This window comes from Diachasma alloeum, unplaced genomic scaffold (assembly GCF_001412515.2).
Source record: "Diachasma alloeum isolate Michigan unplaced genomic scaffold, Dall2.0 Dall_scaffold_00343, whole genome shotgun sequence".
Taxonomy (NCBI): Eukaryota; Metazoa; Arthropoda; class Insecta; order Hymenoptera; family Braconidae; genus Diachasma; species Diachasma alloeum.
In genome coordinates this window covers 771,114-794,934 of record NW_021680482.1, presented here as the reverse complement: position 1 = coordinate 794,934, position 23,821 = coordinate 771,114, and the positions used below count along the sequence as shown (strand labels likewise).

Below are 23,821 nucleotides of genomic sequence, written 5' to 3'. Positions count from 1 at the left end.
ACGGAGGCTCTCGCACCTGTTGCACACCACGCGACGATTCCCCAATCGAAATAAATTCTCCAGAGAAACCGAATCAAGCCGAAAGGTCTGCAGAGTAAAAAATCGAAAAAGACCCCGAAGGGAAGAAATTCCGGAAGAAAATGGAGGTGTTCTCCGGTGTTATGAGAGATCAAGAATTGTGGAAATGAAAATGGTTGAGAACCTGAGGCAGGTAAACTGGTAAAACACACCTACCTGCGTTAGTAGTGTACAACGAAGGTGGTCGGAGGACTATCCATTGGATATCCCCTCTACACCTGAAAAATCCGAGGTGTTCCCTTGCCTTTCTTCCAGTACCTCTCCAGTTCTTCCTCCGCAACGAGTCTCTCTCATTACCAGCACAAGCTTTTCCCTCTGTTTCCCCAGCACAGAGGCATCCACTGCTGCTCCACTGATTAATTACTCATTAATTGACAGAAGATAATGATGCGATAATAATGTGCGTGAATAGTTGTGTGAATTCAGTGTTGAATAAATCGAAATCAATATTGCACTGATTCAACCGCTGGTTTATTGGATTTACTGCTGGGCATTGGAGCACCAGGTGGGAGAAGGAATTTGTGTTGAAATCGTGTCGGTGGGCTGCGCAACGGCGCTGGAGTGATAGTCTAGTGATTTCATTATTTCTATTTATTTTAAATAATTTAATAAGAAAGATGCCGTGCTCAGCAGTGACGCTGTCTCTGGCAACCATAACCGGCATCATCGCCACAGCACTTCTCTCTATTGCCTTTGGTACGGATAACTGGCTCTATACCGAGGTCAAGCGTGCCCAAATACAGGTATGTCTACGATAATACTGTTATTTTTATATTTATATCGCAGGGGGAGAACTAATCGGGTTCAGAGGACGTGGCTTTGTGACCCGGGGGAGGGGGGGATGTTATAAATATTTGTGGAACGAAATCTTTTGGTGAAGATTTAATTCGGGATTGTAGGTGGATGCAGGGAAGTCTTTATAATTACCTTTTACGAGGTTTTTGATGGTATTGAAATTTAAGGTCATTCGACATGGGACGATTTTTGGTAGGAAAATTTGGACCGTTCTCCAGAATATTCACGCACGAGAACATTTAATAGAAAATCCTAGCAAATTCGTTAGAATATTGTATTTCCGTTGAACTTTCTGCTAGTTTTTGGCCGATTCTGTTGGAATTTTTAATAGAAAATATAAAATAAGAAAAGTCAATAGAATTTGATTTTTCTGTATAACTCGTTCTCGAATTTTACGTTTTTTTCATTCATTTTTTTTCTTCTCGTCAAAAAGATCGAAATTAAATCATTTCTAGGGGAATCGTAGTGAAAACATCTGGATAATTGTATTTTTTATAAATGAGTATAGTTATTGTTGCTAATAAATTAGCAATTTGGTTCCGAATGGATTCTTTTTTCCGCCACGGCGGGCGCAAAGCGCACATTTCCCTTCCACTTTGCGGGAGGGAAATCTAACTTTGCCCTGCACAGAGAAAAATGTTCAGTAAAATTACGGAATCGACTCAGAAAATTCAAGTGACGGTATCGTAATTTTCTACAGGAGATTCAGATAAAAATTACAGAACACTCTGGAAAAATTCCGTGACACACTGAGAGAAAAATATGATTCTTCTGACTATATTCCATCGCCATCGAATTATAGTCAAAAAGTCCTCAACAATTTTTCATGGGTTACGGTAACTATGGCCGGAGAAGTAATTACTACAATGGAATGTAGTCATTGCAACTATTTTATAGTTTTCCTCACGATAGATTTGTCGTGGTACTTTTGAACTTTGGTTAGTTTAACTGCATTTTGATTTGCAAAAATTACGGTTGTGAAATTATTATAATGTTATGTGCCGCATACAAAAAAAAATTGTATCGTTCACCAAAACTGCCTCAACTATTTTCTTATTGTAAATCGAACTTCAGGTTTTTCTCTAGTGCAGTTGCGTAAAATTTCCTACAACCACATTTCGCTCCGGAATTACGGAAAAAATGCGTAATTTTTATTGAATATTTCTCTCCATGTGAGCCGTGACGGGAGGTAAAATGAAGGATCCTTACCCACGTGCTTATCACCCTCGCCTTCGGCTCGGGTAATTTTGCACGTGGGCACGACTCCTTTATTTTCCCTCCTCAGATAGGGAATATACTATTTTTAAATTCTTATTTCACTATTCTCTTCATCTACAAACTTAATCTTCTATAAATACAATGAAAATTGTATTTGTTTTCTTCAGTTTTCCTTTTAATAAACATGTTCAATAGCAAATATGGTACAGAAAAAATGGATAGATTGTTGATAATTTATTAACAATGAAAATCCATGCATTTTGGGTATAAAATAGAAAAATACCAGTATTATTATTTTTAATAATACGGTTATTGTTTAGGATTTCACACAGGTAGGGAGGAAAATTTGGGATTAACGGCCATGAGATTAGGATCTAGGCAGGAGTATTGTAAATATTTATTGAGAAATCTTCTAGGGAAGATGATAATTCTAGGTAGATACCGAAGTCTGTAAAGACCTTTCGTGAGGGCTTCGACTACATCGGGATTCGAGGATATTTCGACGTGGGAAAAAGTTGCATGGGATAATTTAGAACGTTCTCCAGGATATCCTCATGCATTTTTATTTGAATTCTATTAGAAATTCTGTTTGTTTCCGCTACTTTCCTTTGAATAGACACATTTAGTAGCCAATATTTTATAGAAAAAATTATTGGTTCTTTATTTTTAATAATACTGTTATTTTTATATTTTTATGCTGATGCGTGAGAAAAATGTGTTAAGATGACGTGGGATTATAATCCAGACAGAAATAAATATTTGTGTAGAACGAAATCCTCTGGTAGAGATAAAAATTGTAGGTAAATAGCGAAGTTGTTGCTACAACAAAAGGTTTTAGAAAAAAACTCCGTTATATACCTTCAATTCGAGTATGTTCAGGCACGCGGTGAAAAATTTCACAGAAAAAACCTAGACTTTCGTTAGGAAATTCTAATTAATTTTTGCTGAAATTCTGTTGGAATTTTCGATAACAGATATTTTATGGCGCAAGTAAATAAATTTTCATTTGGAATAATGAAAAAATATACAGAAATTCCGCGTAACTTTGTCGTTGTTAAAAATTTCAAGCTTTTTCACTGGAAATTTCAAGAGTAATTTTCTAACAGTGTACGCATTGCCATGGAAAATAGCTTTCGACACTCGTGGGGAAAGTCTTAAACGCAGAAAAATGATTTATTTGAATTAAATAAACTTTATTTGAGTCAAATAAATCGTCTATTTGATTCTAATAGAGGATTTACTCGATTCAAACAAAGTTTACTTAATCCAAATAAACCATTTTGCTGGGTGTAACCGCACTGATAGAACGATTCATTTATTCCAAACGAGATTCGCTAACTATTAACGAATGGTAGAGTTGAATATGACCAAATAAATATTCGTTAATAGTTAACGAATGGTTTACTTGAAAGATGGAAGTGGAGTCAAACAAGGCTCCTCAAATACGTATTTGTTAACTATTAAAGAATGAACATTTGATGAAACCGAATAGACCATTTGTTAACAACATTTGTTAACAATAACTAATCCTTTCTATCAGTGCGATGGAAGGGTAGCACTCGCACCTACCCCACAGCTACACTCCTCTACACGTCAAAACCCCATTTCACCCTCGCATCGAAATACACTATTTTCCTTCAGGAAAGAAAAAACTTCTAGAAATTTCGCTCTCTCATAAATTCAATTACATTTATCGGAATCAAAAGTCAATTGAGCTCAATCGATTGAATGATCGGTTGAATGAACTGCAGAGTCACTCGAAGAAACCATAATGAGAGCATTTTGTGTGGTGTTGCTCTGGAGAATGATAAAAATGGAATTCTACGGCTAATGGAATAAAATTGTAGTTGAAAATGTTTTCAAGGGAAATAAGCAATTGATAATGCATCAGTCGGGGAAAAAATACCAGTTCATCTGGGAAAATAGCTGGTTTCCTGGATTAATGTGCTCAGTATATCGAGCTGAGGCATTATATCGTGGAAAATACACGCTTGTATTATTCGCCCGTCCTTGTGCCGGGTTAATGTCCTGCGTTAGGGGGCTGGCAAGCGCCAACATTCGCTGTATCTCTTTCGCATACCGGTGTACAACCGCGGATTCTATTTTTCATTTATTTTCTACTGCTACAATATGCCTTTTTGCAGACAATAACACCCCCTGCAATTGGTCCGACTCGCTCCATAAATTTACACATGTTTTTTTCTAGTTTTTAAATAACTGTTTTTATTCGCGTAGGAAAAATCAGAGGGAAAATCCTAAATTGGTGGAATTCTCGTGAAAACTATTTGTTTTTTTGTCAATTGTAGTTAAAACTTCTGCAGCTTTCGTCAATATATTTTGATTTTTTTTATAATTCAGTAGAGAAGTGGTAAAGCGGTTCAAGTCGACGTATCTCTTAGTTGAGTTTTTGAAGAATATCTCCGAATCTAAAGGAGATAGTCGAATTTTCGTAATAACCTTTTTTCTAGAGCAAATCGAGTGCTACAAAAAAGGTATTGACAAAAAGTTAGCTATCTCCCTTAGGTTCTGAGATATTCACTAAAAACTGGTCAATAGTCAAAATCGACTTGAACCGTTTTACCACTTCGCTACTGAATTCATCGAAATATTTTCTTCTGTCTCTTTGTAAGAATCCTCTTGTTAATCGAGTATTAATTCAAGATAAATTATGTTGCTGACACTATTCAGATGAAAAATATGTATTGTTAATAATTATAACAGCCCTTACGGCATTTATGGTTTTGGTTAGCTAATAAGAATTGTAACTTTAATACTGATTTGTCAATGTGATATTGTCACCAATGTTTTTCTCACCTGGGGTTTAATATTAAAGGGAAGGGAGCTAAATGTATAGGCCCGAGAGGGTATATATATGGATGAATAAATAAAATGAATAATAATAAAATCACTTTCTTCTCATTATTAATGAGAGACAGTGAAATAGAAAATTAGGAGAATAATTTGAATATAAAAATCAGAGTTTATTGATGTTTTATGGATATCTTCGGTGAAGAAGCGATAGAACTTTCTCTCCAATTTTTTTCTGTATGAAATTCAAAATGTTCTCGAGAATATAATTCCTTACATAAATTCCTCTTCATAAATTCTCTTTTTCTCCACTGTATTTTCATTTACCCCTTATCGAAAAATTTGAAAAATAAAAGAAAAACAATGGAATGAGTTTTAGAAAACATGACAATTTATTGTTTTTTTTTCCATGGATGTTTTGTTATGATATTCGATAACAAAAATAGTATAGACGTAATCATAAGTGCAGATGGATAATTTCCAAAAAGCTTTCTTGTTTGATTTTTTCCACACGGATTGGGGTTGAATTAGAGGTGAATAAGTCGTCTACGACAATTTTTCAATGGATTCCACACGCTGAGAAAATTCTAGCAAAAATTAGTGTGCTATTCAACCGCCCACACTGAGAGAAAATTAGACACAATATGATGAGAATAGTTTCTTGAGTGGAGAAAATCACGTGCATTTTCGGTCAATTCATGATCGGTTTCAGACAAGAAATCGGTGAAATTAAAAAATAGTTAAGTAATTGATAATCTCAATTTCCAATTAATGATGAATTAAATATTCAAAAATATGGAACTATAAATTTTCTATTAGACAGATAATACTAAATTTCTTATAAGGAATTTCCGATTATCCAAATAATCGTCAATCTTCCTAACTCAATTACTGATTAATGAATAATCCGAAGTTTGACTATTTAAATTGATGATTGCTTCAGTAATTATAATTTACGGATACGGCTGTCCCTGATTTTGAAGGGATTTTCCTGAATTTTCAGTGAAGCCTGAAATTTAAGATTTTTCCTCCTAAATCGCATTCAGTGTCACTGTCCTGAAAATTGTTAGTCAACTGTCCATGAAATTTCATATTTTTAGTCCAACAGTGCAGACTGAGATAAAAACAGCAGAGTTCTCACACAGGCAGGGATGGCCATTAATATTATATTTCTCCAGTATCAAACGGATTTCTGACTCACATTTATAAATATTTAAATATACTCACCAAAATTTTAAAACAATCTAACATTAATAGTTTAAATTTCCATGAGATGATATAATTTATGGATATGGCTATCCCTCATTTTTGAAGGGGCTCGCACAGGATTGTCATGTATATTTCTCTCCGTGTGGCTAAATAAGTTGAGCTATCACAACAGGAAATTCAAATGTACCCAGAGGAACGCTCGGGACGCATGTTGGACGATCAACATTCCTCGCCGCGCCCATTTCACCAGGTTGAGCAGCCACAAACACACGTACAACTTTTGAAATTCAAAAAGTCCCCTGATTCTATTACCCACATACATTCGCCAGTCAATTCACATCGACAATATCAGTCCCGATGAAAGTCCAGTTTTATTGAAAACTCACCGGTGCAGTTTTAATTTCCATCGGAAAAATCTGGGGGAAAAATCAGATTGTCCAGTTTAAAAAGTTGTTCAACTGGACGAGTGAAACTCACCGTGACAGTCATAAATTAACGAAACTATGTTGGTTAGAAAATTGTTGATGGAACAATTTCTATAGGTGGACAGTGACATAATTTGCAGCTCCTTTAATTGATGAAATATGGCACAATAAAAATATTAATGAGGATGGCGAATAGAGTGGGAAGAGGTAGAATGTTAAATAGCTGGGGACGTAATTCAGGAATTTTAATTGATGAAATTATCTCGGTTATTCTGGAAGGATGTGCAGTGACTCGTTGGAAAGGGTTTTCCTTTCTATGTCAAAGAAATCTTATGGTTGTATTGTGAGGCGAAACGCCGATGTGAAAGCAGTTGAAATGCGCTGTATTAACTCGATGGAACTCTCTTTTTTTTTACCTCTCTCTGCATTTTTTCGTCTTTATTTCCTCATTGCCATTTTTCGGATTTTTGCTGCGTGTGGGTTTCCGCTAATTAATGAATCGAGGTATATTGTGAAGGCAAGGCTATCGCGATGCTGAGAGTGACGACGGGGTCTAGGCATTAATGGGTGATGCAAGCATTTGCGTAGCCTCGTCAAGGACATTCTGGCAGTCGATTTGTTACATTCCTATTTCTAATGGTGACAGACAATTTGCTCGCGAGGACAATTGCGAGATGACTGCGGGGGGAGTTTTTTTAAGGATATTCAAGTGCCTTTTATGGTGACGTTGAATTACACTACACTGTTGGAAATTTTTGTCTGAATTTTCCGTGCCAAATTCGGGAAATTTTTATCGTGTTCCAATTCCACTGAAATTTCAGGAAATTTTGTCATTTAAAATTCAGAATTTCGTGGAAAAATCAAACAACTGTAAATTTCCGTTCCATTTTCCCCGGACAATGAATCGAGACCTAGAAAACTCTGGTAAATATATTCTTGAATTTTCAGGACAGCGACACTGAATGAGATTTAGGAGGAAAAATCATGAAATTTCAGATTTCACTGAAAATTCAATGCAATTTGATACTGAATATCGATATTAGATTGGAAATTCAAGTAAATTAAGGAATTCTCGTCTTTACGCTGCTTAAAATTCTGGAAGTTTACTGAATTTTCAGTGAAACCTGAAATTTCAATTTTTTTCCAACAGTGTAGACTGAGATAAAAATAACAGAGATCTCAAGCAAGCAGGGATGGCCATTAATATTATATCTCTTCAATATTAAAAGGATTTGTGACTTACATTGATAAATTTTTAAATATACTCATCAACATTTTAAAATAATCTAACATTAATAGTTCACATTTCCGATTGATGATGAATTAAATATTTGATAATATAGAACTGTAAATTTTTCATTGAGTGAATATTTCTAATTTCTTAAAAAGGATTTCAATGAAAAAAAACGGCTAAAATAACGGCAAGTGTCAGTGAGAGGATGAGAGAAACTTAAGTAGGCTCGCGAGAGGAATATTTCCGGAATGATAATTAGACGTCTTGCGCAGGGTGTGTCTATCATTAATGAGCACAGATTTGTGTTGCCTTAGAAGGGGATTGAGAGCGCAAATTGACGATTCTTCTGCTAATGCTGGAGTGATGCCTTTCGACCTTTTGCAGAATAGCTAGTTATTGAGATAAAGAGTGATTTACAGACACTTTCCCTTTTAAATTTTGTTGGCAACAAAAAAGTTTCCGAACGTTTTTTTGGGGAAAAAAAACATTCCTCCCTTACCAATGTATTCTTACGATGGTATAAGCCTATGAAGTTCTCTCAGATCGAATGATTGTCGTACACTAGATTCTATTTTTTCCTGCCAAAAGTTCGAATTCTTCTAGGGATATTTCTGATAATCGCGACAAAAAGTTAATTTTTGTGAAAGATATTAAATTTCCTTCTATTAAGCTGGTGAATTTCCCTGAAGTAAATCGTTTCCACTCCATTCGGAAGCCAATGATATCAGCAATCATGGCCGTGAAAGCCTCAAAACTAAAATTCTCACGTTTGTCTTTATCAATAAGAACAAAACAATTAATTATTCCGAGAAAAAAATTCAGAGAACGTTTCGGTTAGCTCAGATACAATCTCTTGTGAAATTGCCGAAAGAAAAAATGTAAAAACCAATATCATCCACGAAAATAATCTTCATAATTTAATTTCAGCAATATGCCTCGAAAAATCCTGACCAGAGTCACGTGGTGGAGCAGATGAACATGAAGTTCTTCTACTACACGCGGACCCAAGGCCTCTTCAGGATATGTTACCCCAAGGAGCGTCCACCAACTGGTAATTATCAAATGTCACTTCGCCCCTCTCATCTTACTTCACGCAATTTCCCTGTCACTGTCGCATCGCATTTGTATCGCGGAGAAATGCGAGATAACGCATTCCGTTAATGTTTCTCTCGCTTCGTATGCGCGCCAAGCCGGATCCACACCGTTAGCACGAATGTAAATTACTTAATTGCTGGGTAGCGGTCCTGTATGCCCAGTGCAGCTCAAAACACCTCTTTTTTTTCTTTCCAATTGTCAAATCTATCATCGTGGGTTGGAACGAACGTACTTCACGTGGAGTAACAATACTGATGGGAAGAACATTGTGAAATGGCTTTCCTTTTAAGTCAACATTGAGGATATGTGAGTGCTGGGACAATTTTTTGATTGTTGAAATTATTTAAACTAGGAAAGGAACGCGCGCGTACTTAAGCTACTGGTTCATTGCATTTTTTATCCTTTCATTTCAGTAGCGAAGTGGTAAAAGGAGATAAGTCAATTTTGACTATTGACCAGGTTTCAATCAATATCTCGGAATCTAAGGGAGATGGCAAAATTTTCGTTACAACCTTTTTTGTGGAGCCGATTGAGTACTACAACAAATGTAGTTATNAATTTTGTTGGCAACAAAAAAGTTTCCGAACGTTTTTTTGGGGAAAAAAAACATTCCTCCCTTACCAATGTATTCTTACGATGGTATAAGCCTATGAAGTTCTCTCAGATCGAATGATTGTCGTACACTAGATTCTATTTTTTCCTGCCAAAAGTTCGAATTCTTCTAGGGATATTTCTGATAATCGCGACAAAAAGTTAATTTTTGTGAAAGATATTAAATTTCCTTCTATTAAGCTGGTGAATTTCCCTGAAGTAAATCGTTTCCACTCCATTCGGAAGCCAATGATATCAGCAATCATGGCCGTGAAAGCCTCAAAACTAAAATTCTCACGTTTGTCTTTATCAATAAGAACAAAACAATTAATTATTCCGAGAAAAAAATTCAGAGAACGTTTCGGTTAGCTCAGATACAATCTCTTGTGAAATTGCCGAAAGAAAAAATGTAAAAACCAATATCATCCACGAAAATAATCTTCATAATTTAATTTCAGCAATATGCCTCGAAAAATCCTGACCAGAGTCACGTGGTGGAGCAGATGAACATGAAGTTCTTCTACTACACGCGGACCCAAGGCCTCTTCAGGATATGTTACCCCAAGGAGCGTCCACCAACTGGTAATTATCAAATGTCACTTCGCCCCTCTCATCTTACTTCACGCAATTTCCCTGTCACTGTCGCATCGCATTTGTATCGCGGAGAAATGCGAGATAACGCATTCCGTTAATGTTTCTCTCGCTTCGTATGCGCGCCAAGCCGGATCCACACCGTTAGCACGAATGTAAATTACTTAATTGCTGGGTAGCGGTCCTGTATGCCCAGTGCAGCTCAAAACACCTCTTTTTTTTCTTTCCAATTGTCAAATCTATCATCGTGGGTTGGAACGAACGTACTTCACGTGGAGTAACAATACTGATGGGAAGAACATTGTGAAATGGCTTTCCTTTTAAGTCAACATTGAGGATATGTGAGTGCTGGGACAATTTTTTGATTGTTGAAATTATTTAAACTAGGAAAGGAACGCGCGCGTACTTAAGCTACTGGTTCATTGCATTTTTTATCCTTTCATTTCAGTAGCGAAGTGGTAAAAGGAGATAAGTCAATTTTGACTATTGACCAGGTTTCAATCAATATCTCGGAATCTAAGGGAGATGGCAAAATTTTCGTTACAACCTTTTTTGTGGAGCCGATTGAGTACTACAACAAATGTAGTTATAAAAATTTCGCTATCTCCTTTAGATTCGGAAATATTCCTCAAAAACTCAACTGGAAGATAAGTCGACTTATCTTTGTTTACCACTTCGCTATTGATTTTTTTTTGAAAATGATAAAACTAACAATAAACAATCAAAGGAACATATAATTTGATGTCACGTTTCCACCATGACTTTTTAAAGCTAGAATTATATTATTTCAGACTAAATGATTGCTTCATGGCACAAGATAGTTAAATTGTTCCATAAAGTATCCAGAACAGAATCCATTCATTAGTTAATCTTTGCTGAAGATCCTGGATTGTACAAATCATTTTTTATCTCTTTAAAAGAACATATTTTCTCAATTGTCTATTTCTGTCATAATAATATATATATAATATATATGTATAAAAAAATATATTCAGAAAATATCTTTTTAAAAAGAAATATAAAACAAAGATTTGTATAATCTAGGATCTTATGCAAAGATTGTCCTTGTTCCTAGGCTTAAGGTTATCCCTGGCGAAATAGATTGCTGATAAAAAAGGTGACACCAATTTTTTAATAGAATAAAAATTTTAAACTCGATTTTATTATTCAAATTACATGAGGTATGAACTTCTCGATATTTAAAACCGTTGGAAAATTTTCAAAAAAATAGTAACAACTTGAAGAATTCTAGTTTTATAGAAAGATTAATTAAAAAATGCTGTTATTGAAAATTAATTCAAGTAATTCTTGCATTTTACAAATTTATTAATCAAATTTCGAGACTCAGACGAGACCAAAAATGTCCGCGTTCACTGAGACCGAGACAATTCCTCCAAAGTATTGTCTCGTGAATTCTCTCGCGGCATCACAATCCCTGATTTAGACCTTCAAAATTCAACTAATAATCGAATTGCTAGATGCGGCTTAACCGGTGGCTCTGCAACAACGTTCAACTACAAATGTCAAACAGAATTGCAAAGAAATAAAAAATCTCAAAGTCCTTCAACATCCTTGAACATCCCATCACTAATAAAGAAATACGAAAAAATCGTTGAGTGCATACATTAAACGATCTCTTGACATTTCTTCTTCATCGGAAAATGACATAACAGTCCCGGAATTTCCTCGGCAGAACAGGTTCGGCGATAAAATATTATAAAGAAAATATTGCTTCCATCCTCTCATAATTATTATTGACACGGTTTATCCCGTAAATTAAATGCGCTCAAGCCATAAGTTGTCATTTTAGCCAGGCGTTTACCGTTTAGTGACCGAGAGTGCCTTATCAGGATTTGGCATACCTCCGAAGACATCCGGCACGTGGTTTCCGGCGAGAACTGACTACTCACCCGTGATACGCGATACGTGATGGCCCCAGCTCTGTCATTAAATGTTGAGCTGCTATTTCTACAAGCTCTTTGCTATTCTATTTACATTATGCAAGACAGTATTTCCCAGCCGAACGCCTACCTCCAGTTTGATCATCGCCTTCTTCAACTCCCACTGCTCATTCTTACCGGTTATTACTTATTTCTCATTGTTTTCTCTGTTTTGTTATTGTTACAGTGCAAACTTATCTCAGCCCTGTTGAAACCCACTGCATGAACATTGATTATTTCATTCCTGATGAGGACAATGAGACCAGGGGATTCTCGGAGGACGCTATGACGAGACTGCGTAAGTGCCTCAATGGAATTTTTGTTTATTTCGTTATTATCTCGGTGGTGAGCGGTTTTCGGAGGAAATGTAAGAGATTTTTGTCATTCCGGATGGAAGACAGCGCTTCACTGACGCTACGCCTCCAGTCGTTCACGCATGAAAAAATTTTACAGAAAACCTCGCGAATTCGCTAGAAAATTCTATTGGATTTCTATGGGATTTCTATTGGAATTCTATTGAAAAATTCTATTTGTGTTTTGTGCTGATTCTATTGGATGTTCGATAAGAAAAAGTCAATAGATTTCAAATTTCTGTTGGAATTTTTCTCTTGAGATTTTTTCTATTAGAATTATTGGGCACAAATTTTTTATTTTTTTCCGCTGGATTTTGTTCTATTTCGCATTACAGAATCCCAGTGGAAAAAACTTGGAAAATTGATGCCGAAGGATTCTTATAGAAAAAATCCCAAGGGAAAATTCCAAACAGAAGTTCGAAGTCTATTAACTTTTTCTTATCGAATGTGTAATAGAATCAGCGCAAAAACAAATAGAATTTTTCAATAGAGTTCGAATAGAATTGTCTAGCGAATTCGCTAGATTTTCTATTGAATTTTTTCATGCGTGTTATGACAGGAAATATTGTTCGTCACACGGACGAAATAAAACTCTACTAGAGCATCTGATTGCAACTATATTCGCCAAACAAGTTTTTTTCGGCCTGATGGTGAAATATACTATTTTAATAGCTGGAGAAATTTCCTGCAGAAAGGTCCAGGAGTTTTTCTTAATGAGTCATTAATTACCGAGATCATTAACCCATTGTAAGCGGAGGAGAGGTTTTTTTTAATTTCAAAGCTTCCGAATTTTATTATTTTTCTAGCCGTTTCGATCAAAAAATTAATTCCAATTTGGAATTACCTTGAAGTATAGTATTCGAGTTGTAATTATCAACTGATTGCGATCAACATCTTTGTTAAACTAGGTCCAGATCTAAATTGCATATTTTTGCTCATTTCGTTATTATCTTGGTGGTGAGCGGTTTTACGAGGAAATGTCACAAGAACTTTTTAATAACTGAGGAAATTTCCTGCCGGAAGGTCCAGGAGTTTTTCTTAATGAGTCGTTAATTACCGAGATCATTAACCCACTGTAATGAGATAAAAAGCTTTTTTTATTTTAAAGTTTGCGAAGTGTATTATTTTTTGGTCGTTTCAGCCACCAAAAAAATTAATTCCAGCTTGGAATTACATTGAAGTATAGTATATGAGTTGTAATTATCAATTCATTGCGGTCAATACCTTTGCTAAACTAGTTTTCGATCTAAATTACGCATTTTTGCTTATTTTGTGATTATCCCGGTTGGGAGTGGTTTTAGGAGGAAATCTCCTAAGAGCTTTCTAGTAGCTGAGGAAATTTCCTGCAGAAAGGTCCATGAGTTTTTCTTAATGACTCATTCATTACTGAGATCATTACCCCACTGTGAAGAGATAAATTTTTTATTTTATTTTGAAGCTTCCAAATTTTGTTATTTTTTGGTCGTTTCAGCCACCAAAAAAATTAATTCGAGCTTGGAATTACATTACATCAAAGTATAGTGTTTGAGTTGTAATTATCAATTGATTGTGGTCAATATCTTTGTTAAATTAGGTCTAGATCTAAACTGCACATTTTTGTGAAAATTCAGGAACTGCTCTGGTGTCTCTTCTCCTGAGAATTTGCAAAATTTCACGAATTTTCAGAGCTCTGGTGGAAGATGAGAAGTTTAAATAAAGAAAATATTAAACTTTCGTTCTATTGATGAATATTTTCGCGTGAATGAGATGGGAAAACTTTTTATGAAGACATTTCTCGCAGTTGAAAAAATTCCCCACACGAAATGACTCATGAGTATTTTCCTAAATCCACTCATCATCGAGATAATTCAACTTACAAACAGAAGTAAGAAGCATCAGTGAAAAAAACTCAATTTTAGTTTTTGATCAAGCAGATCCAATCAGTTTTAGGCAAAAAACGTATGAACAATAGATGAATATGTAGAATAGTTGATCATAATCAAATGAAAATTTTTATGAGGATCATTTTTGTAGCTGAGAGAATGTTTACTCATCCACTCATCAAAACGCGTTCCAATGGTCCACTCATTGCCGGGATCAATGAACTATCAACGAGATGAGAGGTTCCAGTGAAAAAAACCTCAACTTTTTTGTTTGATGAATATCTTTGAAAATATGGGCGTCGAAAAATTTCCATGGCGACCATTTTTTATTTGAAGGAATTTCCGACAAAAATATTTTAGAGTTGCTCTTTAATCCGCTCATTATCGAGATTGGGAAACTATATTAACGAGATGAGAAATTTCAATGAAAAAAAACGTAATTTCAGTTTTTTATAATTATCTTTGAATTCGTGGTGGATTGAAATTTTTTTTAATAATAACAAGAAATATCCCCATGAGAATATTTTCACAGTACACTGATAGAAAAAAATATTTTCTCAAACAAGTCTCGTTTGCGCAAAAAAAATCGCAACTTAAAAATGACCAAAAACGAAAATATTGTGCCGACCATTTGAAGACTGTCCTGAGATGAAAAACTGTTGTTGCAAAAACAGATTTCGTTGTTCGAAAAAATTGTTATTTTCTGTGCAAGGAACAAACGTCCTTTATGACACTACTCATTTATTATTCAATACTGCCATATGTATTTTGGTGCAAAATACGTTTTAATAAAGTTCTTTTTATGAGAAACATTTTGTATCATGTTTGAGATTTTCAAATTCAAAACAATTTCGTTTCCGAAATTGTTTGTTCAATACAAACAATATCTGTTCGTTCTTCGGTCAGTACAACGTCTTAATGAACTATAAACCTATTATTCTGAAAATAAAATTCATTTGGAGAATTATCACGCCGATCCACACTCTCATCCACCCTATTTTCGATCCTCAGACATGGGAAGATCGATGATTGCCCTGTTCATGGTGGCATTCCTGGCAATATTCTCAGCCTTCTGGACGGGTATCGTGGGCTGCTGGCGGAGATCTCCCGGAAATATCACAGCGACAGCAATCCTCATGCTCTTCGCCTGTAAGCTAAGTCCCCTCAACCCTGACAAAACTGATTTCAATTATTTCCGTACCTATTCGTTCTCATTTGAAAATCGAAAGTTGATCATCATAATATTAACTGTAGTCATAACCGACAGCAATTCACTATATTATTGACTCCCAATGAAAAAAAAAAGAAAAATGACGAGAATAACCACGTGCATTCCTTACACAATTCTATTAAAAAGAAATAAATTAAAATATTTTGATACTTCTGTACAACTTATTCTTTCAAGATATTTTCTACATAAATTCCTCGGCATGAATCCTTTACGTTTGTTTCGCTGAATTTTTTCTTTCCTCATCTCATTTGAAAAATCCAACAAAAAAATTTAATCTAGTAAGTTATTCAGAAACAGTGTTATCAGAATAAGTTGTATAGAGAAAGTTCAGAATCACTTGATTCTTTCCATAAAAAAATTCCCCATGGTGAATTTTTATTGGAAATACTCAGGAAAGCTGGTGAAGCTTTCAGTAGAATTATTGCATAACATTTTGAAATACTAGAATTGAATAGAAAGTATTACATACGTCTTTTTTTACTTTCAAAAATGATGAAAAAGTCGGAAGTTCCCAATTAATTGAAGAAACGTCTGCATTACGACGACAGAGACGTTTCCAAGTGCCTGAAGCTTATCAATTTTTAATTATTTATGGAAATTCACGTAAAAAAAAATTCATAGGAGAACTTAGCGAATCCGCTAGAAAATTTTATTAGATTCCTATTAGAAAATTCCGCAGCTTACTTGTGCGATTTTTAGAAATGTTCAATGGACAATATTCTATATAAAAAATTACTAGGATTCAATTTTTCTACACAAGTTATTCTGGCCATTCGCAACCCCCTTGCGGCAAATCACGTTAAAAATGAAAATAAATAATTTCTATTGGGTATTGGAATTGAAAATTTATCATTTTTTAGTAACAATTTTTTTTTATCAATTTCTGTAATGCACGTGAAAAAATATGCATTAAAAAATATCCATCCAATGTTCATACTCACGAATAAAAAAATCTATTAAAAAAAGCCTATGTAAAAGTGTAAAGTCTCATAAATGCGCTAGGCTTTTCCTTTAATTCTTTCCGTACGTGGAATGGGTACGAAAATAACTGGACTTTGTTTTCTTCGTTTGGAATATGTGCAGGGCTCTTAAAAAATAAATAATTCCCCCAACAGGTCTGTTGAGTGCCTGTGGCATGGGACTCTGGCACGGTGTTGAGTACTATGAGAAAGAGAAGATTGTCGGTGAGGAGTATTATCAACAATGGAGCAATGTAAGTACTCCCATAAAACGAGCGCTCACAGTAACCCGTAATTTTAACACTGAGATGAAAGTGTCAGAGAAAATATGCAAACGTTGAATAAAAATAAGACCATTTGAATTGAGAAAATCCAGAGGATCCACCGGATGAATGAATATTTCGGTCGTCATTGTGCGGTAAAAATACTCATGATGGATATTGTGATTTCTCACGGATCATTGCGCTGTGCATTCAGTTGTGCTCTCAATATTTTCTCTGATTTCATCGTGATAATATTATTCAACTTTCCTAGAATGTAAATGAGAATGAATAAAAAGTGAAACAAAAACGTTAATTAGATGGAAGATGTTAATCTGGTGGATCATTTGTCTTGGGGGATTCATTTCGATCAATATTGTGGAAAAAATTATAATTCTTCAGGGATGGAATTAATTTTGAGAGTACAATTTCAGCGAGTACTTTCATTCACCTGTCTTGATATTCAATTCGCGCTAATTATTTTCTTCTTTCGTTAATTTTTTTTTCCATTGAAAAATTAGTCATGTTTTGAATCGTTTCACTAAAATGTTGAAAATTACACATTTTTTACAAGTTTTGCAGGTCGAAAGAATATGTAATCTCACAGGAAAAGAAGAAAAGCTGAGATTTTTTTAGTAGAAATTCGTTGATACAATTTTTTCTTTTATATTTCAATTGTTGAGAATGAGAAAATCTATCAGGTTTTTATATCTAATATTTTTTTGTGATAATTCCGATTTTAATTATAATTCTTTTTTTATATCATGCAACAAAAAAATTTGGGGAAAAAATCTATCAAATTCGCTAAACAATTCTGATTTCTATTGAAAATACCGCAAAAATTGGATAGGAAAACGTCAGTGGATTTCGATTTTTCTATATCAATATTCTCTCGGATTTATTACTACAAGAATACTTCGGCATGAATTTTCCAATTTTTTCCACTCGGATCCTGAAATGCAAAACAAAACAAAATATAGTGGAAAAAACTTGGAAAATTCGTGCCCCGAAATTTTAGTAGATTAAATCTAAAGAGAAAAATTCAAACAGAAAAATCCAAATTTATTGATTTCTTCCTATCAAATATCTGATAGAATCTACGTAAAAAACAGATAGAATTTTAACGAGAATTCCCTCTAAACATGACAAATGTCTCTAAAGATGGTGTATGTTTACAATTTTAATAGCGTCCCCATTGAATTTCTAAACACTTCTAATAGAATTTTCTCGCGAATCAGATTCAGAATATTTCCGGCAATAGAACTCTTGCACACCAAATGAGAAAACCTGAATCTCTTCAGAAAATAACAATAACAATAACAATAATAATGACAATAATGAAAATTCAACAGAGCTGGAATGAATTCCATCGAGAATGAGATTCCGACGAATGCAATTTTTTCATCGTTAAAATTGAAATTACACAGGTGTTGAAGAATCATGTGTCACAGTGGTACGACTGGTCCTTTTATCTAGCCTGGCTAGGTGTTGCCATGTGTCTAGCCACAATGACACTCTTCCTCATAGCCGCATCGTGCTTGAGAAAAGAACGGGCTCGAGAGCAAGCCGCTAATGTTCAATACATAATGCCAGGTGAAAAAATAATTCGAGCAAAAAAATAACTAATAAAAATCATTTTGTTTTGTGTTTTATTTGGGGTGCATCACAAATACCGACCATTCGGGGGCTATCTAGATCCTCAAGGAAAGCTCGATAATCTCGTACGACTGGTCGTACGTGGTTGCTTGGGTCGGCGTCGGTTGGTCGCTAGTCAGTGCAATACTGTTTAGCGCTGCGGCAATTTGCTTGAGGGGAGAGAGAATGCGCGACGAGGCGATGAACATGCAGTACCTCATGCCTGGTACATACGTAACACTATTGCTTCTACTAACTTTAATCATTATTTTTATTTTTTCATTTTATTCACTGGGAAAGCTGTTGAATTTGACGGGAGAGAGTTTGGAAACACAGTAATTGCGGTTTTTAAAAATTGATAATCGCAATTAGAAAAAATTTTAGTTATTTTGAAACGTTTTCTTAACGTTTACACGTGGAAGTGAGAAGACAATGGAAATTTAATCCGTTTCGAGATCGGTTTTTGAGAAACATCGCTTTTTTCATTAGATTCGCTAGATTTCATCAGGACACTTATTCTGACCCTCTTGACCCTTATTTTGAACCTCACGATCCTTATTCTGACTCTTATTTTGACCCTCGTGACTCTTAATTGTGGAGTCTTAATTTCGAGGACCAAATTTTTATCACCAAAAGTCAATTTGGATTTTTAGAATACAGAGAGATTTTCTATACAATTTCTTCGGTTCGAATTAAAAAATAGAATGAAAAAAACTTGGAAAATTTGAGTCGAGCAAATTCTGCAGGAAATATCTCAATAGAATAAGTTGTATAGAAAATCGAATTCTTTCGACTTTTTGTGTAGAATATTTTCTATTGAACATGTACGTGTGTTTGAATCGGCCAAGAACCAATAGAAATCCAATAGAATTTTTACTTATTCTCCAAACATTCTTTCTGCAGAAAATTTTACGCTAAAATTCTCCAACTTTTTACACTGTAAACCTTCCCTGAGGAAAACCTGACAAATGTATCTTTAAAAATTTTTATATGAAAATTTTCAACTGAATAACTCTTCTGGAAAATGAAAATTTATCAATTTTTTGATATAAGAGATCCATTAAAAAATCGCAAAGCAAAAATACGTAATTGTCTATCAAATGTGTAGAATTTTCTGCTGAATTTTTCAAATTTGTATATTCACCGAAAATTGATCTTCGAAATGGAATCAACTCGTCAACTTCAACCGCTTCCCTCCTGAGTTTGACCATCACTTAAAATATTTATGGAATCAATAATAGATCATAGTGATATTTCAATTTAATGCACATTTTTAATTTAGTATTTTTATTCAGCCTGATAATTTTGAATATTATTCTGAGTTTTACCATTACATCATCGAAATCATTAACGTTTTACCATTACTGCTGGTCAATTGCAATGCTGTGAGAGACCAGCAAAATATATTGTCTCAGTGTCCACACATCCGGTGTTGTACGTTGAAACAAAAGGAGATTAAGCTTGTTTAACAAAACTAAAAGATTCAGTGTAAATATTCATCCACAAAATAATCATTAATCAGGCGTTATTGTTAAGGAATCATCAAACTGTTGGTATTTAAATAATTTTCCCTCAAGATTTATTTTTCTGCAATTCGTCGTACTATTGACGGCGCTATTCCGAGCCACCTACGCTCTGTTTACCCCGAATTAGCGTAATTTTGTTACGCTCTGGCTCTGAGAGAAGACTTTCTATATCGTCTCCGTTCGCGCACGATTGATTGAATTCATCAGAATTTTTTTCTTTCAATTGTCGGTTGTAATTCAATGTCACGATGTAAAATGATACATTCACAATTGCGATCGCAGGGAGTAGCTGAGGCCGGTGTGAACCAAATGGAAAGTGGCACACGTGCCCAAATGAATGGGTAGTAATCCTCGTGTGCTCTATCTTCTGTAAATTATACTCATGCGATGTAATTCAGTGTAATTGAACGGATCAAAAATGTTCTCTTCCTCGGATGTTCCTGTTTCCGGCTGTAATTGTGTCACGTAAAATGAAAAATAAATCTGCAGAGGGATAATTATCTTGGAGTTGTTAAATGGTGAAACGTAACGGAATGAGTCACTTGGGTTGTTGCGTGATTTTTTTTTCACTCGATGAAATGATAGAATGGAGAATTGGATTGAAAATATTGCACTGAGAAAAAATTAACTCTGTTGGAAAACTATATGTTCCACGGGGGGATTTTTCATGGAGTGGAACAGGTTTATTTGAGGGAAACTAAGGGGAGAATACTGAGTTTTAAAATTCTCAGTGCAAATACGCATTTTTTATTTATGAAAGAAAAAATCGAGATGTTGCGGACAATTGGAGATATATTTGCTTCATATAATAATGTTTCCAATCACCTATGACTTACCAACTTTTCACTATTTATCGAGATTAATGAGTAAGTGTCTAATATCTTTTATTCAATCTTCACACTCAGCGGTGAAAAACAATCCTACAGAATTTGATATAGAAATTGTAGCGAAAAATGTCAAAAAACAGTTTCCGCTGGAAATTTTTTGTGTCAAAAAACGATTTCTTTGACATTTTGTGCTTAAATAATGACAACTGGACGTTTTCTCCTAAAACGTCCTGTTTCCGAGGTAAATGGAGAAATAAGAAATATGATAAAATCTGAAGGGTAAATTTTTTGCGCCCTGTTAACTCCTCGACTACGGGCCCATATCTGTTCAATACGTAACAATTTCTACACTGATGATAAAAAATTATCATCTAAAATTTAATGATAATCTTGAACTTACACCAATAAGTAGTTCAATTACGCATATGTAAATATCCGAATATTATATACGGAAATCCTATAGAATTTCTATACGCAGTCCGTATAGAAAATTTCTATACGATTTTTTCATACGTGTGGAAGTCAAAAATTGAATTATCTCAATAACCAGAAGCTTTCAATGGAAAATATGAATATGTTTTTAATAGTAAATGATTTTTTTCTCTGTTTACCCAAATTCGACTTATTATTATTCTAAACGCATATTAATCGCATTAATTCTCTCAAATTTCAGTTTACCCACAGAAGCAGCAGTACGCTTACGCCGGATATCCCGCACCTGCAGCATATCCAGGCCCTTACTATCACGGCTCGCAATACGGGCCGTATAATTACTGAAGTGAAAAGCTGAGCTCAATGAGGAACAATTTTGCAATACGAATAACGAGGGGAAAAACAAACCTAAAATGACCTCGGTGATGACGTTGTCCCAGTGTAAACACGAGAGGACAACTAGTTTAGATGAAAAGATTGAAAAGAAGCATAACTTTTGTAAACGACGAGGGAGACTCGAACTGAATGAATAATACTAGAAAAATAGAGAGTTAAATGTCGAGAGAGGTCAACAACAGCGCGTTGAATAAACAGCAATTTTTTATATATTTCTATGTGTATTCTTAAGAGCGTGGAGTTTCTTGATGTGTTATTGATATATTTATAATGCTCCTAGTGGATAAATAGCGGAGATGATTTGGTTCGTGTCTCTGGTGCGTCTCGAGACGATTTATCCGCATTTTTAATTAAATCTTTCACGTACGGAAAAATTCATAGAAAATTCGGGTGGATTTCTTTTGAATTTTCTATGAGTTCTTGGCCGAGTCTATTGAAAAATCCCGCTGCGCGTTTTTTTTCAATAGACAATATTCTATAGAAATAATCAATAGAACTAATTTTTTTATTCTATTGAAATATCTTCTGTGGAAATTCCTCGGGTCAAATTTTCAAGGATATTTTCACGCTATGGACGAAAAAACTAAAAAAATCATGGAAAGGAATTTTTATAGAAGATGTCTCAATAAAAAAAGTTGTATGGAAAGATGAGATTCTCCTGATTTTTTCTATAAAAATTTTTATTTGACATTTTAAAATTAATGGAATTTTCAACAGAAGTTCAATGGAAGAAAGTAGAATTTTCTATCGAATTCGCTAGGTTTTTCTATGAAATGTTTTCGTGTGCGTCGATTCAATAATTGGCAGTACATTGATTATTCAATAAATTATCAATTGATTAATTCCTCGGGTCCAATTTTCAAAGATATTTTCACGCTGTGGACGAAAAAACTAAAAAAATCATGTTGAGGAATTTCTATGGAAGACGTCTGAATAGAAAAAGTACAGAAAGCTGATATCCTCCTGATTCTTTCCATAAAAATTTCCATTTGACATTTTGAAACCTAATAATTTTCAAACTAATAGAATTTTCAACAGAAGTTCAATGGAAAAAAGTATAATTTTTCATCGAATTCGCTAGGTTTTTCTATGAAATTTTTTCGTGTGTGTCGATTCAATTATTGGCGGTTAATTGATTACTCAATTAATTATCAATTGACTAATTAGTTATCCTTAATGAGACTCTCATTGCTCAAAAACACGTAGTTTGATTGTGTTAGTTGGCGAGAAAATTTTCACGCGTTATGTATTCCGTTATCATGTTTTGTTCTGACTATTTACCGTTTAAATTTGTCGTAGGAAATGTACTTAGGGTGCCAGAGTTCCAACTTACTCATTACTTTGAACATTGCACAATTTAGGTAATAATTATTGTAACATTAGGATAGTTTCATGATTGATTTGTACTCGTTTTTGAATTATGCGGTGAACATTCTGGCGGATTTATTTTGTACTCGGAGATGGAGGCTACGATGACGATGATGTGTATAGAGGAGTTATCTTGAGAATAAAATGATGAAAATTGATTCGGTGAATTTTGTAAATGAATTAATCTCGTTTGGTTGTATTCACAGATGGGTAAATATTTGGTTTAAAATGATGGAGTGTGATTGGGAGTGATAAGTCCGGCTGACTCTTTTCCTAATCTACTCGGGGGAGATGGATTTTATGAATATTCATGAGCGCTATTACGCGCTTGGATAGATTCACTGAGAGAAAAACAAACACGTTGTTAAACAAGTCTTGTTTGGGCCAACAAGATCGCTAGTTGAAAATTGCCAAAAAAGAATTTGTTTCGTTCGAATTTGAAAATGTCAAACATGAATAATTGTTCTGCTCTCGACAGCAACGAAATATTTGGCTCAAGAGGCGGATAATTCACACCAGACGGTGCCTTTTCAGGATAAAAATATCTCATATGGAGGAAAATTTATCAACAAATATTTTATCCCTAATTTACAAGATTGCTATCATATCATTATTATTGTTTCATTTAAGGGTTCATTTGTTCTCTGTGATTATTAGACAGCCGAAACGAAAAACTACTATCCCTTGTCTCGCATAAAACGAAGATTTTTCGGGAGCAAAATACGTATGGGAGTATCGAATAACGAAGGACTAGTGCTAGAAATGACATTTCTTGCGTGTACAGAGAATGCAATGTTTTTTGAACTACTAAATCTATTTTTGCGACAAAAATGTTTCATTCCGGCGCACTCTGCATGTTTGGCACAAAAAATTATTTTTTGATCATTTTTAGAAAACTATTTTCTCGACACACGTAAGACTTGTTTGAGAACTTTGTCGTTTTTCTCTCAGTATTAATCAATTTACAATTTTAGATGAGATTGGTTTT

General features: G+C 34.5%; 1 protein-coding gene across 1 annotated transcript; it reads left to right on the top strand.

Moving 5' to 3' along the window:
- Nucleotides 1–335: 335 nt before the first annotated feature.
- LOC107040794 lies at nt 336–21,677 on the top strand. The gene is made up of 7 exons (XM_029126289.1): nt 336–821; nt 8,695–8,818; nt 12,172–12,282; nt 15,211–15,348; nt 16,546–16,643; nt 18,077–18,242; nt 21,311–21,677. The coding sequence occupies exons 1-7, from the start codon at nt 696–698 to the stop codon at nt 21,412–21,414; spliced, it is 867 nt and encodes a 288-aa protein (XP_028982122.1). The 5' UTR covers nt 336–695; the 3' UTR covers nt 21,415–21,677.
- The last annotated feature ends 2,144 nt before the right edge of the window (nt 21,678–23,821 follow it).